The 27835-nt window shown below is 38.0% G+C and overlaps 1 protein-coding gene across 1 annotated transcript; it reads left to right on the forward strand.

The window, feature by feature from the left end:
* Nucleotides 1–4306: 4306 nt before the first annotated feature.
* Nucleotides 4307–27835, forward strand: LOC149804951 (galectin-9-like). The gene is made up of 4 exons (XM_089935662.1): nucleotides 4307–4664; nucleotides 18609–18691; nucleotides 25319–25538; nucleotides 27499–27835. The coding sequence occupies exons 1-4, from the start codon at nucleotides 4650–4652 to the stop codon at nucleotides 27607–27609; spliced, it is 429 nt and encodes a 142-aa protein (XP_089791788.1). The 5' UTR covers nucleotides 4307–4649; the 3' UTR covers nucleotides 27610–27835.

Genomic DNA, 27835 nt, shown 5'->3' on the forward strand with positions numbered 1-27835 from the left:
AATGGTGCAATCACTTACAGCCGATCCCACGTTAACCCCACCATGATCAGATCAGCAACAGTTGAGCTTTTGCAGATCCTATCGAGCCAATAATCAGGGCGCAAACCGAATTTGGAAACACTTCGCAGTAATGGAAAGTCCTGGCTTCACAGTATAGAGAAGTATAGGGTACTTTATGTAGCTAGGGTTACCGTGTTCCGACGTCCTATGGAGGTCCAGGTTTTGTCCGCCCTTGTGGCAGGATTCCCTGGCTAGTAGAATCTCCGTTTTGCAGACTCTCAATTTGGCGTCATCTCTCCGGGGATGGAAACAGATAAAAAAAAAGGAAGTAGTTTTGAGTCATACTATGAAGTTATTTACACTATATGTGGTGAATTACAATTACACTGAGTGACTTTTACACACAGTGCCCTCCTGCTCTGTTTTATAAAAGTCCTCTCTTTATATCGTGTCTACAATTTTCAACTGTTACTATACTAAATCAAAACCTAACCTTTTATGAATGCAAGACAATGAAAATATTAAATCTGTACGATGTAGCTTATCTATTCAAATAAGTTACACCGTAACAACATATTATATTCAACGTATTGGTTGTTGTTGTTGTTGTTGTAGGGTTTAACGCCATTTTCAGCACACGATAGGCTATACATGGCGGCCAATATAAATGGTGGAGGAAGAACCCGGGAAATCTCCGGAAAGAACAAACGACCCTTGAGAAGCTACTGGCAAGCTTTCTCACATACCCACATTGGCCGAATCCGAGACTCGAACCCACGCAGACAGAGGTGAGATAGCAGTGATCCTTAACGGATAGTGCTTTTGACCACTCGGCCACTCGGGGCCCCCAATGTATTGGTTTTGCGTACCTGAATATAAATGACAATCAGTATATTTGTATATTTGTTAAACATAACAGCCTGTACGGTATGTACACGGTGTAATAAATACTTAAGTAGTGAAAACACAGTGGACTAGAATGAATTCGAAAAAAGAATCCTTAACAACAACTCCTATTCTATATACCCTCCCACAACCCTCAACCCTCAAAAACAAACTTTACCTCCCAAAAGTCAATTTCAAAACATTAGGCAATTACAACACTTTTCCCGATACTATTCAATATGAAAGAAGAAATAACCAAGTTTCATACCTTAATCTGGCAGCGATAAACTGTCCAGGTTTGAAGTCCTGTCCATAGGAATCGTTCATGTGACTACCCTAGATTTATCTTGCATACCATCGCTTTATATGGATCTTTTGTTAGATATCACCAAGTGCACGAGCTTCTCGCTTGGTGAAAACTTTTACACCACTATGACTATATTACTGCTTACACGAGTTTATATTCAACATTCAACTTCGGATACTACGCTTTTACCACAGACTATTTCAGATGATATAATTTTGTTTTCTGTATTATATTGAAAATCTTATCTTAATATTGCGTAAACAAAATAAGTGAAACATTTTAAGTAGGTCTGTGACAAGCGAGAACATTAAAACGTTCGAATCCCTCGTAAATCTTACACCTGTTCACCATCATAGAAATAGTTTTACTGAACACGGAATGGTACCACGCCTCTGGACATCCAAACTGATCATCAGCAAAATATTAACTTTAAACCGTGTGTGTGTCTGTGTGTGTGTGTGGTCTAATCACATTTTTATGTTTTATATATTTTGGTTTAGCCGCAGACTTGATTTTTGTTCAGAATACTATATATGTCAAACTGTGTGGCTTCTAACAGCATTATATAATAGTCCACTGCAATTTATTTTCTAATAACAATTTACTTATGTGTTGAGGGGCCCCGAGTGGCCGAGTGGTCTAAAGCGCTCTCCGTTACGGATCACTGCCATCTCACCTCTGTCTGCGTGGGTTCGAGTCTCGGATTCGGTCAATGTGGGTATGTGAGAAAGCTTGCCAGTAGCATCTCGTGGGTCGGTGGTTCTTTCCGGGTTTTTTCCGGGTTCTTCCTCCACCATTAATACTGGCCGCCATGTATAGCCTATCGTGTGCTGAAAAATGGCGTTAAACCCTACAACAACAACAACAACAACTTATGTGTTGTATGCCTACAATCGACCTGAAACATAGCACTGCGGCCCCCAATATTGAACAGTTGTAGTATATCTGCATCAGTACCAAAGTGAGCGTGTGTGAGGTTACCCTTACCTATCACGACTCCCCAACCTCTAAACCCATGACGTCGGGTTCCACGCGGACTCACGCATTCTACAGTCGTAGATGCACTTCTTCGCAGATTCATCTTCAGCAGGGAAATGTCACGGGGAATCTAGAAGGTGTTTAAGATTCATAGCAGTCATACGGAAGCGTTGCCTCAAATGCCCATTTTGACACTACTAAAGGCAAGATTTGACCTTAAGGCTGGAAAAAGGTAAAATTCCCCAGTCAGTAATTTATGTCTTAAGTTTTTGGAGCGATTTCAATACATTCTAAGTTATTAGGCAAGGCAATGCATCTACTGCATCAGAGGCAAATTTGAACTGAACTTGTATATTCATCTTTTCATGGTACGGAACTGTATACGTAATTTTAGGGTGGGGCTTTCGATAATTCCCTAAGACCCAGAAGTTAGGATCCTGGGGCATATTATTCGTTCAGTTATATCATCTTCGTTTATCGCCCCGCCCCCCTCCCCCATTACATTGTTTATCAATTCATTCGCCCCTTCTTTCATTCATTTACTTGTGAGATATTTATGTTGAAGGACCATTTCGGAATACGCTGCAATATAGTTTCACTTAAAACTCTAGATAAATATGCTCAGTTCTTTTTGAGAAAGTTAGTTCCATTACCTCATGTAAATCAGGCTACCTTTCAAAATCACTTCGGCGATATAACGATCATTAGTTTGATTAATCGATAGTTAAAGATTATTGATGACAGGAAATTAACTGGATTATTATTGTTAGTCTTCAGTAAAGCTTTTGATATTGTTAATCATTAAATTTTATCACATAAATTATCAGCATATAATGTTTAAAAAAAACTTCCATTGCTATGGTTTTCATCCTATCTTAGTGGTGGATAAACTGCTGTGCGTTAAAGACATATTGTCCCAGATATTTTTTAATGAAAATATATACCAGAGTACCATATGGATCAATTTTAGGTCCTATTTTTTATTATAGAAATCATATTTCAAACATTTTGAAGCATTTTTCATTGTATGTGTATATAAATGATGCATCACAATATGTAAGTGGTAAATATGTTAGCATTGTTGAGTGAAAACTAAATGCAGATTTACGTTGTGCTCTGAAGTGGATGTACGACAATAAACTTCCCTTAACTTGACAGAAAACCCAATTTATGATCATCTACTTATTACAATGGCAACAAAAATGTAGAGGATTGTACTGGGTATAAAAATTGAAGTGATAATTGTGCCAAACTTTTAGGTATCCTTTTTGATAATACATTAGCCAGGGGATCCCTTTGCCCCTATGTACGGGCGCCCGTGCCCTGTTCCAACTACTGTGAAACACTTTTTGCAAAAATATCTGAGAAAATAGGAATTATAACAATGGTTATAGGTTTCATGATGGATAAAGTGTACAATGTATTTGTTTTTCTACCTTTTATTACGTACTCATTTAACATTCCATGCTTCATCTGATGTTTAATACAGCTTTTCAATGCATTTTTCGGTATCAAACACCCAGATTCGAACTACTAAGGTGCATTCTTTGACGTCCGCTCGTAAGTATATTTAGACACAATAAGATTAAATAATCAATGTTCGTTTGATACTTTGTTGACATAGTAAAGCTTTAAATATTTAGATTGTGTAAAAAGGGTATGTAACAGATGCAAATCCCAATTCGTGTTTTGTACTGAGATTGGGGGAAAGAACTCGTTTGATATGGGCTATAAATACGTCTCGGACTCACGACTTGGATGTATCCACTGACTCGGAGCAAAACATGCATGTTCTTTTATGTATTTATCTACTGCTATACTGTAAGGGGAAAACCCTGTAATTATTCTTACAAGCAGAGACTATTCAGCTTACGCAAAAGAACAGTCTGATTTTAAAGATGTTTTAACATATAAAGAATGCTAGTTAGTGGTAACATTAGTTTCAGAAAAGTTGTTTTTACTGTCAACATTTGAAACACTGTCTCGTCAATGTATATATATATATATTCTCCATGTGTGTGATACAACAGTATATTAGCCTTGTATATGGGACGGATATTCCTTAACCGATTACCGGTTAACTGAGCCGTGACGGGTTCATCGCAGTCGACAACACCTTTGTACAGAGTGCAATGTGGTTCAAGTCAGATTACAAGGCTGTAGAATCTGATTTTCATTAGATTTTTTAAAGAGAAGGAACTGAAAACAACTATGATCAGTTTCTAAAATCTTGTAAAATTTACATGATACACATGCTGACAAAAAATTCCTTGCCTGCGACATCGAATGTTTGCCAATGAATAGTATAGAAGAACACGTCTATTCACGTCAAAATTGTGAACAATGTAATTATTCTCACCATGGAGATACCTCTAGCCAGTGAAATTGGAGCTGTCCTTACTCTCTGCAGCCTGTTTAAATAAGTCAGTATAGTCGTTTGGCTGATCATAAAGACAGAGGGGAATCGAAATTACAGAAGATGTCTCATCATCTGGTAAGTTGCCAGTTGATTATTTATTGTATGCTTGCATGTATGGATGTTAAAAGTAGTAAACTGCGGGTGTATTTATTTGTGTAGACAAGCGTGTGTCGATATGTGTCCTGCATGTACTGAACATGTTACTAAATCTTTCGTACAAGATCGAACTGCGAAGGTTCAGTCATAGTTCACAGGACCCGGTTGATTTTTGGGTGGGTCGGTTGGGGGTCAATCACAATCCAAATACCACTTTGTACTTTAGTTATTACTAGACATTGACATAATCCAATTTTGTTCTTAGAATCGCACTTACATAGTAATTTTTTTTTATTGCTCGTTGGATGCATTTTACCGATTATAATTTTACCGACCATAAGTAGGTAAAAGTGATTACATGCGCGCCAACCTCCCAGAAGTGTTGGGCGGACACTCATAGTGTATTTTGAGGTCATAAGCAGGGCGAAGTGAGAGGAGGTGAAGGACGCCAGCAGACATTTTTCGAAAGACGGGGGAGGGGAGAGGGGCAAATATGTGGTGGTCAGCCATTAACCTTTAAGTTTACAGATGCAGACCAAAACATGTTAGAGGTGAAATGGGATGTTTGGTGTATGCAAGTGTCACCCTTGCCCCTATGTGCGGGAGCCCCGGGAGAGGGAGTTAGTGCACACGACCACTCAAAATTGACGTCGTATATTTGAGAATAATTAAAGTTATCTACTCATAACTCATATATTCCTTAGAAAATTACTGGAAATTCGAATTTTAACAATAAAAAATTAATGTGTTCTCTTCGAAGTACACTTTCAGACTGACAACGCTTGGCAGACTTAACATTGTCAAATGCCATCACAAGAGAGAGAGAGAGAGAGAGAGAGAGAGAGAGAGAGAGAGAGAGAGAATTAGGTGAATGATGAATAATACAATGGAAGAACGAAAGCTGAAAATTCAATCGATCCAAGCAATGAAACTTGTTATAAAACAACGATGTTGGAAATGCCATATCCAGGTAGTGAACAAATATAACACTGCTTTTTACTGAGGATAGAGGAGTGTTGCGTTTTGTATATAAAGAAACTATCGATTTGTACACGTTGAAAGCATATATTGATATAGGGTTTTGAATGGTTAGGTGTGTGACTTGGCGGATGGATACATAAATGGTTAGGTGTATGACTTGGTGGATGGATACATGAATGGTTGGGTGTGAGACTTGGTTATGTGAATGGTTAGGCAGGTGAGTTGGTGGATAGAAAATAAACGAAGGTAGATAGATAGATGACACTGGACAACAAATTTTTACAAAAGTCATGTTACTGAAATAAAATTAGTCAATTCTTATCAATTTTTATGTGCTGAACACGAATATGACAGTCAAATTGCAAAATTGGCTCTAGTTTTTTTGTAATCTGCAAGAAATTAATGTTTACATAACGAAATGCATTCCAATAGTAAAAGGTCAACTGTAATAGCCTACCTATAAAAAATCAAGTCATTGACTACATCTTAGATTTCTTCGCCTGTCTCTTGTACAGCTGTTCGGGAGCATCTCTGAGGAGTGTCCAGCAGTAGTCAGCCAGCATTGTAGTGGACCATTTTCCCTGGTATCTTTGTTCCATTGTTGCGATATCTTGATGAAAACGTTCGCCGTGTTCATCACTAACAATACCACAGTTGCTAGGAAAGAAATCCAAATGGGAATGAAGGAAGTGAATCTTTAGAGACATATTGCAGCCAAGTTTCTTATACTTCATCAACATGTCTTCTACTAGTTCCTTATAGTTTTCTGCCCTAACATTTCCGAGGAAGTTTGTAGAAACTAGGCGAAAAGCATTCCATGCTTGTTTCGCGTCACCTTCCAGCAAGTTGTTGAACCGGTCATCTTTGAAAAGCTCTCGAATCTGAGGACCCACAAAAACTCCCTCTTTAATCTTTGCTTCGCTGAGTCGAGGGAATTTTTCATGCAGGTATCGGAATGCTGGCAAAGTCCGGTCAATGGCTTTCACGAAGTTCTTCATCAAACCTAGTTTGATGTGAAGGGGTGGTAGCAAGATTTTCTGAGCCTCAACCAGAGCTGGGTGTTGGATATTCTTCTCTCCAATGGCTACATTCTGCCTGTGAGTCCATTCCTTCCTCATGTAGTGCATTTCCCTTGCTCGGCTATCCCACTCGCATAAGAAACACATGTATTTTGTATATCCTTGCTGCAGTCCCATTAAAAGGGCAACTACCTTCAAATCACCACAGAGGTGCCAGCTGTACTTGTTATACTCAATGGAATTCAGTAGCTGCCTTAAGTTATCGTATGTCTCTTTCATGTGGACAGCATACGCTACTGGAATAGATGGAAGAATGTTTCCATTGTGCAAAAGCACAGCCTTGAGACTCAGTTTCGAAGAGTCCACAAATAGTCTCCATTCTTGTGGGTCATGAGTGATTTTTAAAGCATTCATGAGGCCCTCAATATCGGAACAGAATATCAGATTACTTTCCTTTCTGAAGAAAGGCTCCAATTGCTGGTGGCGCTTTCGATATGCAGTAATTGTGACATCTTCTTCTAGAAGATTCCATTGTTGGAGTCTTGATCCTAGCAATTCTGCCTTGTTCTTTGATAAGTCCAAATCACGAATCAGGTCATTTAGTTCTTCCTGTGTTATTCTGTGTGGGGTTGATGATGCACCACAGTGAAAATCTGGATCACTGCATGCTGATGGACCAGGAGAAGAACAGGTCGACTCACCTTTGTCTTCGTCAGATGAATCAAGAGAATATTCTGCTGGAGGTTCTGGAATAGGAAGTCCCTCACCATGTGGAACTGGTCTCAATGCAGACGGATTGTTTGGGTAGACTATTCTCGACTTCTTTCGCTTCGTTATTCCGCCGGAAAGAGGAGGAACCAAGCAGAAGTAACAGTCATTTAGGTGGTTGCTTGGCTCTCTCCACACCATTGGGACTGCAAACGGCATTGATGACCTTTTGCAATTCAACCACTGTGAAAGCTGTGTTGTACATGTAGCACAGCATATATGCGGAGCCCAAGGCTTGTCTTGGTCACCAACCTTGCATCCGAAGTAAAGATGATATGCCTTCTTCACTTGAGAATTGATACTTTTCTTCTGGTTGGCAAATGTCACTTCCCCACAAATATAGCAAAAATTGTCCGCGGTACTAACACACTTTCGAGGCATTACTGTTCTTTATTGTACGTAAATGGATAAAATAATAAGTTTTATGTAACAGTAGCTTGAACTGTCTCGCACAACGTCTAAAATATTTTAAATGCTGAACCTATCTGATTGGGCTTTATATAGTACACTGCTTACGTCAGCTTCAGCAGCCGCCTGGCATTAGTATAATAGGCCTACACATGTATAGTACACTGCTGACGTCAACTTACTTCAGCAGCCGCATGGCATTAGTATTGCATTGCATCAGAAAATGATGCAATCAACTGTGGATGATGTGAGCATGATGGTATTATGCAATGTTACATCATTATTCCGGATGTTGCTGCAGTCCTACTGGAGAAATTTACACAGTGAAACATAGAAAATGAGGTATATGAATATCTTCAAAACGAGAGCCAATACAAATTTTTCACGGTTATATTCGTGTTCGGCACACCAAAATACTACAGATTAGGGCCTTTTCAAGTCAGTAATGATTTCACTGTTGACCAGTGTGAACGAACGGTCTCAACCCTTTTTAGACAGAAGCTGGAGAGATCGATCAGCATTTAGTTGTTGCCGCATGTTGTTGTTATTGCGTTTAACGCCATTTTTCAGCACAAGATAGGCTATATATTCGATACATGGCGGCCAGTATAAATGGTGAAGAAAGAATCGGGGAAAACCCCGGAAAGAACCACCGACACATGAGAAGCTACCGGCATGCTTTCTCACATACCTACATTGGCCGAGCTCGAGACTCGAACCCACGCAGACAAAGGTGAGATGACAGTGGTCCGTAACGGTGAGCGCTTAATACCACTAACGGTGAGCGCTTTAGACCACTCGGCCACTCGGTGCCTCACTCGTTGCGGCATGATTTCAAACATTTAAGGAAGCAGTGACTATGAACAGATCTATGGCCGATAGTTTACATAATGAATATTATCTACAATATTAGGCAGTTTCAATTGTTTTGAAGGTAAATATAACTTATTCATGGTGAAAATCAAATTTATTATAAATTATAATAAAGGTAAAATGACAATTTAAAAAGACCATATATTATAACACCAACATGTATCATCATTAAAAGTAAAGACTACAGTTTCTGATGTAATATTTCAACTTTATATTTATTACATTTAGTGACACAATGCTGGTAATGTAGGTGATACTCTGGCTCGTAGCCTGGAAAGTATTGGGCTCTCCAAGTAACTTAAAACGTAGTTTCTCTATATGGAATGACAAATCACAACTGCAGCTGACATTAACCAGAAGATCATAGCCTGCGATTCGTACTAAACGGGGAAACGTGGAGATATGTGTTTTATTAACACAGAATTTTCTTTCACAAAGGCAAAATTCTAAAAAAAATCTTGCTGGAGACATGGAAAATAAATAATAGTATCACCGTTCATCAGCAGTCAGAGAAACTGCAATATTAGGATTTGTGATGACATTTAAAAATGTATGAAAAATTTGAGAGGGTTAAAAGTGATTGTACTTGTAGACACGAATATTAGCAAACTGTCTGTTTTTCCATTTTTGTCTCACTGGGGGCCTTTCCACTCGTCCTAGTCTCTACCCCCAGACATATTTAGCCCTTATGTGACCGTTGCACGTTAATGTTGTCATCGGGAGTACAAGCATCTCTTCCACGTGATATGAGTGGTTCAGTAATTGGTGTTAGAGTCTCTTTCGGATAGAAGTGCCCAAACGGGTTTCCAAAATGGCAAAAACAGTTGCTACAACTCTGTTGTCATTGTACAAACGAGAATCCCGCAGAGAATGTACTTATTCACGTAAACCTATGGTAGTGATCAATATACAAACTGTGAACTAATGTATTTTCAAGCGATAACCAGTTCTCTGCATGAAGATTTTTAAAAATTTTCTGTCTGTGATTTTCTATTTCAGCCAGCATAGTCTCAAATGCGGCCGTACTGATTATTTTATCTTCAATTGCAGCTAAATATAGTTTACTGGTCGTACTGAGACTGTTATGTGTGGACACAAGCAATTTAGAATAGGTGCGTATAGGTAAATACAGACGCATTCAAACTAATTTACTAGCACCACCAGATGCAATGGTTACAATCGATATTGAATCGACAATAATACCGATTGGTGCACCTACGATACCTGATATTGTCGAGATTCAAGTCACACCAAGACCAACAGTTGCTGCGGAAGCAGGACCGCATATAGTATCTGTGACCAAACAGGCGCGTTTGTATTTCACGATTAGCGCAGTGCTCTTAGTAATTTCATTTCACAGATGTTGTTCCTCTTCGATTATTTTTTCACGCCATTAAAGCTAAGGGTATATCATATTTCTTCTATTAATAATTCAATCGCATGGTTTAACAACATAACATGCATAATTTGTCCAGTCTCATCAACAAATCAAGCGCAATATGCACGCGCTCTTTTAACAAGTTATTCGTTTTTACTGGCACAATTGTCATGCAGTTATAACAAAAAAAAATAACAAGAAACATCTACCTCGGGAATACTTAAATCTCCGTTGTTGTTCATTCTGGTGGTTTGGCACCCTCGCATTAAAAACACTGATTAACCCAGAGCTCTTTACATTTATCAATCATCCTTTCCCAATAACTGGTACCCGAACGAGTGTATCCTTGTTGAATAGAAGTCGAGATCTTTCATTTCTCAGTTGAGTCTGTGTTGGTGTAAACTATTCGACGGTGAATTTAACTTGGGTAAATACATCGTTCAATGCCACATCACTATTGCAGAAACAAGCCCGGAGTACATTGTCACCTGTTGCAGCAGTTAACGCTTCGGCTTTTCAGGTGCACGTGCGTTATACCAGGCTAGCATCGAGTTGGTTGTAGTACATCAGGGTGATTCCAAATAGAAATTTCTACTTGACCCTTAAAAAATTATATGACAGTTCATACGAGGGTTTGGTTATACCCCTTTGACGCATATATTCATCAACAAGTGGAACAAAATTGTTATCGATGTTAACGTCCGCTGCCAGCCGATCCAACACCCCGTCGGTAAATCCCTTAACATCATCACCACGGTAAGTTTCCATTACTTATATACAATGACAGAAAGCTAATGATAAAGACAAACAACAAAGACGGTTAGGCACTTCTCAGGATAAACGTCTAATGCTTTAAATGAAATTTCATCTCCGATAACTAATAATGCTGATCTTGCAACTGTGATAAATTTTAGAACATCACTGTCCGGCCTCAGGATATTTTATATCGGTGGTACGGATATTTTATATCGGTGGTACAAGATCAAGACAATGATGCCACTTATCAGTTATAAACATTCCGATTCGACCCCACGTACCTTTACTTCCGGTCATGATAAACAAGTGTGCTCCGGACTTGCGGACCTTTAAAATGTGAGGTTTAAGTCAATGAAAATCTTTTGCACTAGGAAGGAAGATAAGTCATCCATGTGCTAAGAATGAGGAGTCATACGTTTTCTCTCATTTTCTGATAATTAGTTTTGCAATTGAGCTCCAATAAGCTTGTACCCATGGTGGCACGTTAGAGAGCTGCTATTCCAAGTATTATTTCATCCCACTATTATCGACACAGTGTTTGGTTCCACCGTTGTTAGTGAACTCAGCCAGGCTATTTACCACAAAGTCGTCTTTCAACTTGATAGCAATATCTTGAATGTCTGCATTAGACATTTTTAGTTTGCCAGTTTGAAAGTCTTCAAAAAACACAAGCTCTCCTAAATCAAAACCAACATAAATATGACTGGTAAACTCAGACAAATCCGTCTTGGTAGCAAATTGACTCAACAATGCTTATTCATTTAGATACTTGCTGATATGAAATTTGTTGACCAAACTTGACTGTGCTATGTCCGCGTACACATCATCGATGGCGAAATGCATCAGCTATGAGTCAATGTAGGTGTAAAACATCTTCATCCGTTCCTCATAAAACGGTTTGGTTTAATCTTGTCAAAGTAAAATTCGTACTTGAGCAGCTTCGACAAGTCCAGTAGGGACGAACCAGCATAAATTGGTTTTGTAAGTATGAGTTTTGATTATTTTATACTGTGAACGCCAATAAGATCACCTTCAACGATTTTTCTGGATTCAAATCCAAGGTCTGCGATGAGCCTTCGAAGCTTGTTTTGCTCACTATCACATACAAGACTGACTCAAGTTTTTGCGCAGATTCTCTATGTTTTTCAATTGTTCTTGAGCTTGAAAAGTTCTTTTCAGTGTCACTGGTGGCCATTTGTCCGTAGGTCTGTATTGAGCTGAATATACGGGGATATCATGCTTGCTGTCAAAGTTCGAGCACTTGATGAAGTTTGGTTGCACACGTACCCAATCGCAAATACAAATGTACCTGCAGTGCATAATTGTGTTTGATCTGAAGACTTAGTACCAGTTTTATACCTCTGCTGTAGGGCCTCGAGTGGCCGAGTGGTCTAAAAAGCGCTCTACATTACGGGTCACTGTCATCTCACCTCTGTCTGCGTGGGTTTGAGTCTCGGATTCAGCCAATGTGGGTATGTGAGAAAGCTTGCCAGTAGCTTCTCGTGGGTCGGTGGTTCTTTCCTGGGTTCTCCCATGTTCTTCCTCCACCATTAATACTGGCCGCCATGTATAGCGTATCGTGTGCTGAAAAATGGCGTTAAACCCTACAACAAAAATACGTTCGGTCTATTTGCGTCCGAATTCATCCATGATCAAGTACTGATACGTGAACAACAACGTATCGGGCATCGAAAGCACACCTGGCTCAGCAGTTAACCAGTGTGTGTTTCCTGTATATGCTCAGGATATTCAAGATCAACTTCAAAGAAGTATTCGTGGAAGCTATAGATGTTGTGATCGCGCACTTGTTTATGTAGATCAATGAGCGCGGGATTGATCCATCGAAATCCACCAACTAGAAGTTGTTGCATCATGACCCAATCATAAAGGTCATTATTACACTGGACAACAATTTTTTACAAAAGTCATGTTACTGAAATAAAATTAGTCAATTCTTATCAATTTTTATGTGCTGAACACGAATATGACAGTCAAATTGCAAAATTGGCTCTAGTTTTTTTGTAATCTGCAAGAAATTAATGTTTACATAACGAAATGCATTCCAATAGTAAAAGGTCAACTGTAATAGCCTACCTATAAAAAATCAAGTCATTGACTACATCTTAGATTTCTTCGCCTGTCTCTTGTACAGCTGTTCGGGAGCATCTCTGAGGAGTGTCCAGCAGTAGTCAGCCAGCATTGTAGTGGACCATTTTCCCTGGTATCTTTGTTCCATTGTTGCGATATCTTGATGAAAACGTTCGCCGTGTTCATCACTAACAATACCACAGTTGCTAGGAAAGAAATCCAAATGGGAATGAAGGAAGTGAATCTTTAGAGACATATTGCAGCCAAGTTTCTTATACTTCATCAACATGTCTTCTACTAGTTCCTTATAGTTTTCTGCCCTAACATTTCCGAGGAAGTTTGTAGAAACTAGGCGAAAAGCATTCCATGCTTGTTTCGCGTCACCTTCCAGCAAGTTGTTGAACCGGTCATCTTTGAAAAGCTCTCGAATCTGAGGACCCACAAAAACTCCCTCTTTAATCTTTGCTTCGCTGAGTCGAGGGAATTTTTCATGCAGGTATCGGAATGCTGGCAAAGTCCGGTCAATGGCTTTCACGAAGTTCTTCATCAAACCTAGTTTGATGTGAAGGGGTGGTAGCAAGATTTTCTGAGCCTCAACCAGAGCTGGGTGTTGGATATTCTTCTCTCCAATGGCTACATTCTGCCTGTGAGTCCATTCCTTCCTCATGTAGTGCATTTCCCTTGCTCGGCTATCCCACTCGCATAAGAAACACATGTATTTTGTATATCCTTGCTGCAGTCCCATTAAAAGGGCAACTACCTTCAAATCACCACAGAGGTGCCAGCTGTACTTGTTATACTCAATGGAATTCAGTAGCTGCCTTAAGTTATCGTATGTCTCTTTCATGTGGACAGCATACGCTACTGGAATAGATGGAAGAATGTTTCCATTGTGCAAAAGCACAGCCTTGAGACTCAGTTTCGAAGAGTCCACAAATAGTCTCCATTCTTGTGGGTCATGAGTGATTTTTAAAGCATTCATGAGGCCCTCAATATCGGAACAGAATATCAGATTACTTTCCTTTCTGAAGAAAGGCTCCAATTGCTGGTGGCGCTTTCGATATGCAGTAATTGTGACATCTTCTTCTAGAAGATTCCATTGTTGGAGTCTTGATCCTAGCAATTCTGCCTTGTTCTTTGATAAGTCCAAATCACGAATCAGGTCATTTAGTTCTTCCTGTGTTATTCTGTGTGGGGTTGATGATGCACCACAGTGAAAATCTGGATCACTGCATGCTGATGGACCAGGAGAAGAACAGGTCGACTCACCTTTGTCTTCGTCAGATGAATCAAGAGAATATTCTGCTGGAGGTTCTGGAATAGGAAGTCCCTCACCATGTGGAACTGGTCTCAATGCAGACGGAATGTTTGGGTAGACTATTCTCGACTTCTTTCGCTTCGTTATTCCGCCGGAAAGAGGAGGAACCAAGCAGAAGTAACAGTCATTTAGGTGGTTGCTTGGCTCTCTCCACACCATTGGGACTGCAAACGGCATTGATGACCTTTTGCAATTCAACCACTGTGAAAGCTGTGTTGTACATGTAGCACAGCATATATGCGGAGCCCAAGGCTTGTCTTGGTCACCAACCTTGCATCCGAAGTAAAGATGATATGCCTTCTTCACTTGAGAATTGATACTTTTCTTCTGGTTGGCAAATGTCACTTCCCCACAAATATAGCAAAAATTGTCCGCGGTATTAACACACTTTCGAGGCATTACTGTTCTTTATTGTACGTAAATGGATAAAATAATAAGTTTTATGTAACAGTAGCTTGAACTGTCTCGCACAACGTCTAAAATATTTTAAATGCTGAACCTATCTGATTGGGCTTTATATAGTACACTGCTTACGTCAGCTTCAGCAGCCGCCTGGCATTAGTATAATAGGCCTACACATGTATAGTACACTGCTGACGTCAACTTACTTCAGCAGCCGCATGGCATTAGTATTGCATTGCATCAGAAAATGATGCAATCAACTGTGGATGATGTGAGCATGATGGTATTATGCAATGTTACATCATTATTCCGGATGTTGCTGCAGTCCTACTGGAGAAATTTACACAGTGAAACATAGAAAATGAGGTATATGAATATCTTCAAAACGAGAGCCAATACAAATTTTTCACGGTTATATTCGTGTTCGGCACACCAAAATACTACAGATTAGGGCCTTTTCAAGTCAGTAATGATTTCACTGTTGACCAGTGTTATCTAGATACATGATGTCACTGTTGGGTTCACATTTGGGTTGTTGGTACAAGCGAACCTGTATGCGAAATGATCACTCGATGCTCGATGCTGATCAGTGTCAGTGGTTTCGGACAACAGTGCATTCCAACCCATACTCGTTGACGAGAAATAACGCGTGGGATCGAACTTGTACACGTACATGGCTGTTTCACGAAATTTCTGAAACACATCAGCTAGCAACAACACGTCCGTGCGCATATACAGATCGTAATATTAACCGAGGTTTTTTGCACTAGAATACAGCCCAAACTTTCTTTGCATGTTCGTAATCGCTGTTAGAAACACCTTCACATGACAACCATAAATAAAACGCTTCTATCGGTGGCAACTGCGTTTCATCAAATTTTCCTCAGTCACTCATATACTCGTACGGATGCACGCCCTTTTTGTCAACAGGTTTGTATCGATTGGACAGTATCAATGAGTGATTGTGTAGATTTTCGCCGACAGACTATTTTTAATTTGTCCAAGGACGAATTCATAAACTCTAATGAATCGATGTCTCAGTCGAAACGTCATTTATTTTTCCATGTCGTTGGGGATCATGCTTATAAGTTAATCTGATGCCATGATTACTGCTTGTATTATTAAGTGGCCATCGTACCAATATAGGAACTTTTGTTTTGTTGGAATAAATTCTCAGCTACAAATTACACGCGTCGCCTTCAGCACCTCTGTAAGCACCAGTAACGGCCGTGATCACAAGCTTTGGAACCGGGACTTTATGTTTACTCCTTGGACGGGCTTTGCACTTCGGTGAAAACTTTCTCACAAATATAGCAATGAGACCTGCTGACAAATCCATTATGCCTTAACTTCGTTTGATCTCAGAAATACCTCAGCTGTGTTCAGCGAGTTTACACTCCGGGCATGATGACTGGCTCACGTCTTTGTTTTGCCGTCACCAGGCTTTAGCATGATTATACGCTGTTGTTTTTCACTGATACGTCCACAGTAAAAATTATAACTGGTGAACAGTTCTTGAATGTTAAATACATGGATACAACGTCAACATACGTATTTTTGCGTGTGTACTTGCTGTGTCGTTTAAGCAACTAAGTAAGATTCTTTGTCATACATAGTGCGATACCAATTCGTATTCTTTCATTTCACCCAGGAACAACAAATCAACCATAATGCGTTTGTGATGACCATGGGGAGATAAGGCAAGCGGATTAAAGCCTTTGTTTTACGTGAACACCTTAACAGCGAGTCTAGGATTAAGTGTTTCAAATTTTATCTGTGAGACTATGGGAAACCTGCACTCGATATTTTCGATAACATCAAAGTTGAGCTTACCCAGGTGTCGCCGACATTTTCGATGACTGTATTGATTGCCACTAACCGGATATAACGCCGACAAAATTGTCCATTCAAAACTTCTTTAATCAAACATTTTTACGTTTATCACTGACCTTGGTGGGACCCATTCTGATGTTGTTATGTAACTAGATCCACGAAACGGACGATACGGTGAGATGGATCTCAGTTTCAGTACACCTTTCGAGAGTCCATCCCGATTCTGCATTGATATATTATTTTAGCGTTTCGAGAATCTTTTTAGTATCTCTGTCAATTTAATGACTGATGACGCTGCTGTATTTACGGTTCAGAATTATTCCGAAACCACCGTGAATCCACGGATTAGTAGTAGTTTTAAATCCACCCTTGTCACTACTAAGTGGCATAAACAGATGAGCACTAAGGACACTATCTCCTTTGACCCCAGTGTGACCAAAGTTTTGTGACACAGCTACAAATCCAGAAATCATGCTTAACAGCAGTTTTTGAGCGCCTTTTGTGTATGTGAGCGAGATAGCTACAACGTCATGTTCCAGCTTGACACTATGTTTTAGAAATTTGAATTTGGGTACATGAGTAAGTGTGGGTGTTAGTCATTAGATGTTGGAGGCTGGTCAGTGAAACGGTGTATTGCCTAATAGATGTAGTTTTATCATTACATATTTCAGCATGGTAGCCTAATGTTAATTTCCACTTTTCTCAATGTAGCCCCGTAATGTTAAATCTGTGGACGTTTTAAAAGTTACACTTGCCCTTGTTCCTATCAGTTTTCAACATCGCAGCCTAATGTTAAATTCCTCTTGTTCCGATAGAAACACTTAACATTAAACATATGGACATTTTAAAATTGAATTCCCATTGTTCACTTATCGCTTAATTTCAAAATGGCAACCGTATTGTTGACTTCTAATGTGGCTATCCAGTCCATTTTGTCCATACAATATCTCCATATACTACTAAGGGGAGTAAATATTGCTGGAATATATTTTAAGCGAAGGGAAACGTTTTCTAATGAAAAGATCAATATGACGGAAGAGATGCAATAGACTCGTTCCGTCTGCAGGTATGACATGTATATTCAGACTTCAAGTAAACATGGACAGACAAAAATCGATAAGATATTTAAAATGTACGTGGGAAATAAAGATTGGAATGTCTCGTTTAGGGATACAACTTATGAGTGGCTGAGCACGTCGACAGTACAATTAAATCAGGACGGAATCAGTAGGAAGTCAAATTTTAAGCGCGCGAGTTAGTCACCTTGCATTTTGAGGAAGTATGTTGGATATTATAGTGTTTTTGGGGTGGGTGTATGGAGGCTGGGGGAGGGGGAATTGTTTGTTAATTACACTGACAGAGACGAGTCCCCGTGTATACGGTCAACCAAGAAGTAGGTCACAATTTTGCCGTCAATAATGCCCCACATTTCAGTGTGCAAGCCTTTTTATGTTTGTCACACAATATCAATGTGTTTAGGTGCAGGGTCATTGCTTAGTTTCTTGAGTTATATTGTATTTTTGGGTATCGTCATGTGTGTGTGTGTGTGTGTGTGTGTGTGTGTGTGTGTGTTGTTTCACTGACAGGAATGAGTCCCCATGTTTGCGGTAAAGCAAGAAGTAGGTCACAGTTTTGCGGTCAATATGCCTTGCATTTCACCGTGCAAGCCTTTTTATGTTTATCACACAATATTAGTGTATTTAGGTGCAGGGTCACTGCTTAAATTTCTCGAGTCAAAATGTCTTTTTGGGGATGGTTATATATGTGTGTGTGTGTGTGTACATGAAAAGACAAATGCATCAAATATTGTCTACTGTAAAATTCCAAACCTACAATAATTTCTGAGGAGAAAATTGATGTGTGTGGGTCGAAACGGGTAGGCGCCGATACATTTTATTTAAAAACTCTTCCTTGCATTGGATGAAGTTATTGTGCAATGATAATTGTAACAATATTTGTTTATCGTTGATGTGCTGTTATTAAGATCTTGTTTGTTGTTGAAATTCACCGAGAAAAGAAAACAAGGGAGGTTTAATAAGTTGTTATAATTTATTATATATATTTTGCTTATATCTAAATCCGTACATTTTGTTTTACAGGGAGTCCCGTTTGTCAAGAATGTAGCTCTGAAAGACAACGGCAAAATCGTTATCAAGGGGAAAGCACTCGCGGGAGCCTCAAGGTAAGAATGTAATTGTAGCCCTTTGCACACCGCGCCACGACCTGTTAATTGGATTCGAATGCTATTACTTCATCAAGCATAATTTTAATAAATTTTTGAGCCTCGGTTTTATCCATTTATGGTTATCAAAAACATCGATACAAAATGAAGTCACAATAATTCATGTTAAGGAACTTATCAGTGAGAATTTAAAACCATTCAATATTTTATAAAGAAGCTAAGGATTAAAAAGGTTTATTGCAAAGTGTAACCCATGTATAGATCAAGTTGTATCGTTCCGATATACAACATTGACAAAACTATTTAAAAAAATCTTTTTATTGGTCAATGATAGAAGTATTTTGAAACTGATCTTAGCCTCCAGAATGATATTGCCTGTCTAAATAGACTTTCATCAAACACAATTTGATCAAACTAAAATGACTTTCATCAAATACAATTTCAAGGGTTCATTTTGATTTGTTTTCAAGGCCATTTTTCAGCACATTATATGCTCTACGTGAAGGCTAGTCTGTTCGGTGGAGGAAAAACCCTAGAAAACCGGGGAATTTTTTTCCAATTACCGTGGAAGCTACCGACTTCCTCACATACCCACGTTAGCGGAGTTGGTACTCGATCTGTAAAGGCAAGCGCCTTAGACCACTCGGCCACATGTGGCTCCTTCACCATGACGAAATAATAGAAACAAGGTATGAACGTGAGATGTAATTCAACTGTCCTTGATGTTGATCTTTGGCCTTCACCTTGAACGTCCTTGGGTGGAATTTATGTGAGCAAAGTTATTAAAGTTTGGTTTCTTTTATCGTGTATGTAGTCTGACTCTTTGATCTGCTTAATGAACACTTTAATTGTTTATATCCGTCTGTTTGTGTAAGTGTTCGTATGTCGGTCGTTTCACCATCAAGATCATAACTGCGCCGTCAACACAGATTGAAAATGGTTATATTTAGTACGATGCTTTTTAAGCATGAGTAGAGAACAAGAAAATTTTTGGATACTGGCTGCTTTTCTATGAAACTCATTTGAGTGTGTGTGTTTGGGGTGGGGGTGATATGAACTCTTGTTTGTAATATCAAAACCGTCTATAACGATCGAGATTCAGACCATAGATTTAGCGTCAGGTGGTGGGCGAGTAGTGGAAATTGTTGTTGTTGTTGTTTTGGTGGTGGTGGGGTTTAACGCCATTTTTCAGCACAAGATAGGCTATACATGGCGGCCAGTATTAATGGTGATGGAAGAACTGGGGAAAACCCCGGAAAGAACCACCGACCCACGAGAAGCTACTGGCAAGTTTTCTCACATATCCACATTGGCTGAATCAGAGACTCGAACCCACGCAGACAGAGGTGAGATGACAGTGATCCGTAACGGTGAGCGCTTTGGACCACTCGGCCACTCGGGGCCCCGAGTAGTGGAAATGGGCGGGAACCAAACGTCCAAAGGTCACGTATACAGAATGTAGATCTTTGCGATGGCTTCTGGCACTGGAATTGAACAATAGAGATGTCTGTCGGATTCTCTTTTGAATGGTTTGCTATCAGTATTTGAAGGCATCAATTTCAATTCACATGCTGTGAATTAACTAATTTTTCTGATGAACCAGTTTTCGTTGATTTTGTGGCTACTACAAACAGCCAATTCTAAGAGTAACAAGTAATGATCCTAATGTACAAATAATGGAACCACTCCCCAATTCCACAATTGTACATACCAATAAAAATGCCCTTTCTTTATTTACTATCTTTCTTTGCATAACTATGAACTGGTATGCCTAGAAAAATAAACGAATTCACAGCAATAGCTTCAAACTGCTTCTTATGTTTCTGTTAGCTATGACACGCAATCTAGTCGTGACGTTAATAATGTTTTGTTTTGACGTAATAACAAGCAGGGGCTTGAGGACAGTTCAGAATAGCCATTATTGGCATTTGAGGTTTCATTCTAGCATGCGATGGAGAAAGGCAGAGGAGGCTCTGATTGTAAAAAAAAGGGCGTTAAACCCCACAACGACAATAACATTTTTTTATTTCTGTCTGGCTGTTTTAATTATGGTGCCCTCGCTCTAGGGTCTACTATTTTCAAATGACGCATCTATTGTTGTCTTCTGCTGTGCCCGATACTTTCACAAAATTATTGACATAATTTGAAGGATTGACTTCAAAAAAAGAAATAAAACGAAATAAGACGTAAAGAAAATGGACTGAACCCTAGAGAACATTGTAACTCTTAAAGGTAGGAGAGCAAAAATCGTAACAAAAAAATATGTACCTATTCAATGCATCACAGTACAAAGGTTTGGCGATGGAGCTTTCCAACAGTTTGCTAAACATGACCTAGTAATCTTCCAAACTCATCAAATCATGAGGCAAAAGGCTTTTTGTTTCTTCTCCATGATTGGTACCCAAATGAAACACATATATTACTAAAATCCAAGCAAATTTCGTCTGAAATGTAAAAACAAAATGAGAAGTAGAAAGAAAGGATGTGAAAGACTGATAGAGAGGAGATTTACGGAAGTGGGCATAAATTTGTTTCATATTTTGTTTAACAGCATGAAATGTTAATAACAAGTATAAAACATTATGACACAAGGTTTCTGGAGGAATATCTGCAGAAAACAACGAGAGACGCCATTACCATTGCATCAACAATATTCGAGCAAGATTTTTTCATTCAGTTCTTCAAAATGATGGAAGTGAATACAAGTCAATACATTAAGTGTCAATAAAGTCTATTTACTGACTTATGTTGCACAAATTGAATTTATTTGAAGGATAATGTTTTAGAAATTAAATGATGCATAACGCATTTTATATAATTTCAATTTGTTAAAAGAAAAAAATTATTTGTGAATTAGTTAATTGAATAAATGAAATAATTAACTGATTACCCATAATGCATGATAGCAAGACTCTTAATCACAGAACAATGAAACGTTAATTTCGTTGTAACATAAAGAACTTCACTTATAACGCGAACTGAGGACTCTCCAACGCAGATAACATATCATACAAAACATTGGAGAGAGAGAGAGAGAGAGAGAGAGAGAGAGAGAGAGAGAGAGAGATTAGTTATGTTGGCAGCGATAACTACATGATATTGTTTTAGTGTAATAATTATGATGGAAACTTATGAACGGTACCTGAGACGACACATAACTGCAGGTTGGTCTATGACCCTGAATTTTATAAAACAAGAGAGGTCATAAAAAGTAAATGTAATAATTTGAAGATAGGTAAAGGAAACAAATCCAAAACTACGGAGGTCGTCGGCGATGATTACATCAATAAACTGTCTGAATCCTCGCTTTCGGGACATAACACCATCAAATTTATTAAACACTTTAGGGTTTCACACCACTTTTCACTTAGTTGTACGGGGAGTCGGTGAAGAACACAGAAACATTTGTGGGGAGATATCTCTTTCAAGTAAGATTGTGAACTTTATTTTGAATATTTAGAGTTTAACGAGAGACAGGCGAGAACAAGGACAGAGGACAGCATAAGAAACACAAGAAATGACCCCCCCCCAAGGATCTATGCTAGCCCTATCGTTCCAGTCTCTAACTATTTACAAATGTTATAAGATCAAACGTCCCAGTGGTTTGTGTGATCGGGACCATTCGTTCTACCTTACCCCTATAACTCACTTGGATGCAGATGGACAAAATTATCAATCGTTTATATATGCACCGGTTGGTGAAAGAAAGCACAGTATGTTATATTCCGAGTTTCCTCTGACCCTTCCTACCCCATTTTAGATAATCTGACATTTAAATTGGAGTGCAGGGTCAGAACCAGTTACCTATCTAACAGTTAGAATTCCGTGGCGTCATGGGGTCTAGCTGTCTTATGGACCTTATATGACCTTATATCGACCTATATCTGCATGAAATCGATAGAAGGATCATTTTCTCAGAAATTGCGAGTATTTTATTCGTTATGTCTCTAATCGTCGGACAGACGAGACGAAACTATAGCGTTGATGAAATTTAACCGGATGATAGTCATTGACGTTGATAGTCACATGACTACCCAAATCTCACAACCTACATACCCATGACATCACATGTCCAGTAGTCACGTGATGTCATGAAATGAAAGTCACATACTGGTTCAAAGAAAATGTAAGGACATAATTCTGAAGCAGCCATATCGGAGGCAAGATTTATCAAGCACAGATTACATTCCAACGCTGTATTCACGTGATTACAACAAAAACATTGATATGGTCAGAGGAAACTCGAAATAAATAACCTAATGTAAAATAAAGTGTCTGTGAAAGTAACTTCGAGTTGGCTTCCATATGCATTGCGAACTCTAGCGTAAGAAAATATACATGTCAGAAAAGAATAGAAAACAATGTGTCAGACACATGGGTTATACATATTACTGTTCACAAAAATACCATATCCCTTTGGAAATAACGCAATCTTTGTACACTAAAAATGTATTATATCAAACCTGCTTTCTTGTTTTAACTTTATCAAACATCTCCCTTTTGCTACAGTCCAATCAAAGATGAACATGCAATTAGAAAAGACAAATAATGAATTTACCTAACAGAAGATTGTTTATCCGTCCACACGGCATTCGACATAGCAGATTTTCCTGTAGGATATCATCTCACTAGCAATCACAACACTTGCCACATTTCCAGAATAGAAAATATCAGTTTTCCAAGAAACCGTGAACTAGAAAGTTCCTCAAATGATTATCAATTGGTGATTGTCAATAAAGGATACTTATGGATGGGGTATTTTACAATCAATATTAATTTCAACACCTGTATGTCACAGATAATTTCGCCTTCTCCAAAAACATGGAGAGTTACATATGATAGTCACAGATCACGAATTAACCACAAATAAACCGACGCATGCTCATTCGTTCTACAGTTTACTCATATTTAGAGAGATATACCCGACATCGTATCATTGGTTCCATATAACTTGTCCAAATTAGAACTGGTGAAAGTTGAAAATTATCCTTCTAATTTAAAAAAAAAATATATTCATATGACATCCTTCATTTAAATATGATAATACATCAATATTGTCAAACGCTTTTGTGTTATTATTTTCTCACGCGTAGAACTTGTATACTTCAGAAAGACAGGTCAGGCCAAAGTCCTCATTAAAATATTAATGCACTGTGTTGACACAGACCCTCGCACGGAGGAGACAAATAATGTAACTTCATGGCTGGGATTTCCCTGTCTAGGTGCAAACCCCGAGATAGATTCTATTAATCTAGTCTACTAATAAAATCGCTTTTCCAGTTTTGGGGAACGTCTCGTTCAAGCTTTACGAAAGAAAAAAAAACTGTTTATTGTTATTATTATTATTATTATTATTATTATTATTATTATTATTATTTATTTATTTATTTATTTATTTATTTTTTTATTTTTTTTATTTTTATTTTTTATTTTTTAATTAGACTTGTACGGGCAAGATCTCACTGAGTCACGTGATAGTCTGGTTAAAGGAGATTTGAAGCTGCCTAATTATCATTTGAGTCTCCTCTCGTTCAGTCTAATCCTGCTTCAAAAACAAAAGAAATTTAAACTTGCTTGTTCAAGACGTAGTCATGGTAACGTATATCTCTTTATGTTTGCGGTACAACCTTTTGGCTATTTTCAGATGTGGATATACTTGTACGGTTTATGTTTGCGGTACAACCTTTTGGCGATTTTCAGATGTGGATATACTTGTATGGATTATATTTAACTCAATCCTTGCTGAAAGTCTGGTAAACTAAGGTAATATTCTACTTGCAGATAAGAATTTAGCACCAGCCAGCATTTTCGGCCAAAGCAAACACAACTTCGGACTAACGGTGCTAATTCAGTTCCCATAGTAAACCTATGCAAACACCATGATATAAAAAATTCAATAGCGACAAATTTCTGAATGCTCATGATCAAACCTATATTTATCAGTATGTCTTGCACGACAGCTGATGTGCAGAGAAAACCATGTGAGCTGCGGCATTTTCTGGATTTACGTGTGTTTGGAACAAACAATTTCAATTTCGCACCAAAGAGTCTGGTGCTAATTTGAGTAATGAGTGTTCCAGACTGGTCTGTTAAAGGACTGAAATTTCATCAATAAAGCCATGCCTCTATTTGTTTCAGTTACAGCTAGGATAAAGACTATGTTTACTAAATCAAACTTTCATTATCAAACAATCCTGGCTGTCCAAAAACATATATCCTCATGTTTATTTCCCTTTTTCAATACCGTTAGTACCATTAATCCTTAAGCCTCGCAGTATGTATATGCTTAATGACGGAATTAAAGCAGCATCTATGTAATTCACTGCTTCACTGCATAATTCCTTGGAGGAAAGCAAGAAGATGCTTTAAACAAGTTTGGAATAGTTCGTAATTATTAGATAGCAAAGGAATTGAGCTTACTATTTTTTTTAAATGAGCTTACTATTTTTTTTCTAAATATTATCAAATCTTGTCCATTTCCAGCCTATTTGTTTCCTTATTTCCTTCTTCTTTTGTTTTTGTAATAATAATAATAATAATAATAACCATATTAATAAAAAAATAACATTGATACGCATTATTATTATTATTATTATTATTATTATTATTATTTGATTTTTTCTGCAGATTCAATATTTGGTTACAAAAAGGAGCTGCTTCCGAACCGGAGAATGTAATATTTGTTTACGATGCCCGCTTTAACTTTGGCTCGGACAAAAATCTTATTGTCTGCAACCATCGAAAGGGCGGAAGCTGGGGATCTGAGGAAAGGAATGCCAACTCTTTCCCGTTTGTTGTCGGAGAAAAGTTCAAAATGAAAATAAAAATCAATCACGACCAATATCAGGTACGTGAAGGTCTGCATGGCCTTTATATTTGAAGAGATCATTTGATGAGGCAATACCCTACAGGTTATTTCTGTCATGTTTAATTGCTTTTCACAACAAATGTCCAAAAATTTTAAACATCGATACAATCGACATGTGCTGCTTCGTTTATGAATTGCTAATACCTGTTTTGTGTGATTTTCAAAGAGTTCCGGGCGTTACTTAATGACTTACTTTAATCACCGCGACGCATGGTTATTACGGCAACTTACATTTACAATGTCGGTAAAATTTTGAACAACTCGTATCGTGGAATCGTAACATTTGACGCATGTAAGCAATACATTTATTTTTCCATAAATATACCTGATTTAAAATGATTACCTTCATTTTATTTGGAACATAACTTCTGTTGCTAATGCATTTTAAAATGTAAGTATGTTTTTTTCCCCTCACAGCCTTCTGGGCATACTTACAAGAAGTCTACCCGTTATCGGAAACTTCATGTATTCCGTCATGTTTGACTCGCTTCCCACAATACAGCGCCAAGCAAGGCAGCTGTTAGTACCATTTTTGTATATCTCTGGTATGATTCGGTCAGGGATCAAACCCATCCGAGGCGGACACTCTTACCACTAGACCATCGGAGAGGCCAATAATGCCAAAGTAATATTTTTATCCGAAATGTCAGTGAACACTTTGTATATTCAAATGTTTATTTTAAAATAAATGATTCGTCTAGGATTATATCTGAACACAAATAAAAACTCAGATACTCTAGGACTGATATTAAAAGGAAGAGTAAATAAATATTCATTAAAACCTTTATGGACAGACCATCATATGACATATGATGCAAGAGTAGTTCCTGGAAGAACTTCACTAATTTGTAAACAAGGTTAGGCTTCTAGAACATTCTAAGTTAATAAATAAGGTCAGGCCTTGAACTCAGATTTAAGTAAACATTTTTTTAAAAAAAAGAGAAACGTCAGATAAGCCGAAACTCTTTTTTCAGTTACAGACAAGGGTCAAGCACTTAATATAAATTAAAATATACATACCAACGTGCAATAAATGAATCACGATACTTAAACCAAAAATCACAAAAGTACACCTCACATAAGTTATCAGCTAGCTTGTTTTTCGTTTTTAATTATTTTTCTTCAAATTAACGTCTGATGTCCAGGAAGTAAAATGACAAAATGATGGTAGCAATCTTTTGAGAACATTTGAAATTAATTCAAATCGTGTCTTTCCAACCAAATTACACCCATCAAACCTACACCAATATTAAAGGAATTTAAAGTTCGTGTAACAACACCCAGTATCTTTTTTCAAATAACCACTATGGGTAAAAAAAAATTCTTTAAAACTCAGACCATGTGCTAACTACGAAACTGTTGAACGGAACGATAGATCTAGTGGTGTTTGTGATGATAGCAGCAGTCATGTTACTGATTAGATGCTGCAGTCTTTGTAAAGTTCTGCCTACAGTGGAAAGAGAGTTTGGAGTTTTTATATATTCGCAACTATTTTGAAATCAAACGAAGTAAACTTAAAGAGCATATACCATCAAAAGTCTGCCTTAATGGCCATATCTTTTAGTCAATGGCGTATGGTACACATCATTTTTCTCTAGGTCTCCAGAGCGCTATATGAATTGGAAATATACATTCTGCTGTGCTACCCCTGCTAACTCCAATAGTTCAAGTAAAAGACGTCGACTATATTTCATGCATAACATTTTACGACGAACTTTGCTTAAACTGGTTCCGTAAAATAATGTTCGATTCTTCCACTATTGAATGCAGAGCTCTATCAGATTAAACTAACCAGTAATACTTCCATCCACTAACTGTGATTAAAAATGAACAAGTAGATGTTCAAAGGTTACACCGTTTTTATGATGAATTATATCTTCAACGTCCTGGTTTGCGAAAATTTCATTGAAACTTTCTGTAACATGTGATTTCTTTTCAGATTCAGGTCGGCAGTCATGTCACGACATTTCATCATAGGATGCCCATACACGATGTGGATACCCTGAGAATTGATGGAAACGTTGAGCTCCTTGATGTAAAAGCGAAGTAATAAATAAATATTGTATACACAAGGAAGAAATTCAACCAGCAGTTACTTTTAGTTTTCAATTCTTAATGGCATTAAAGTGGTCTGTATTGCAACAGAAGAGAAAAGATTTTAAAAAACTGCCATCATATCACACACTGTACACAAGAAATTGCAGTGGTATACTATTAAAAATAAATCCATGATATAAATGTAGTCGCTGAAAAGTAGTAAAAATAGATTCAACGCA

The sequence above is a fragment of the Sinohyriopsis cumingii genome, chromosome 2 (genome assembly GCF_028554795.1).
Source record: "Sinohyriopsis cumingii isolate HCF-2022 chromosome 2, ASM2855479v2, whole genome shotgun sequence".
In the NCBI taxonomy this organism is placed as follows: Eukaryota; Metazoa; Mollusca; class Bivalvia; order Unionida; family Unionidae; genus Sinohyriopsis; species Sinohyriopsis cumingii.

Excerpts from the sequence above, each read along its gene's own strand:
- LOC149804951 (XM_089935662.1), top strand. Across the intron at positions 18,692-25,318 it reads GCACTCGCGGGAGCCTCAAG|ATTCAATATTTGGTTACAAA; the intron begins GTAAGAATGTAA and ends TTTTTTCTGCAG. Across the intron at positions 25,539-27,498 it reads TCAATCACGACCAATATCAG|ATTCAGGTCGGCAGTCATGT; the intron begins GTACGTGAAGGT and ends ATTTCTTTTCAG.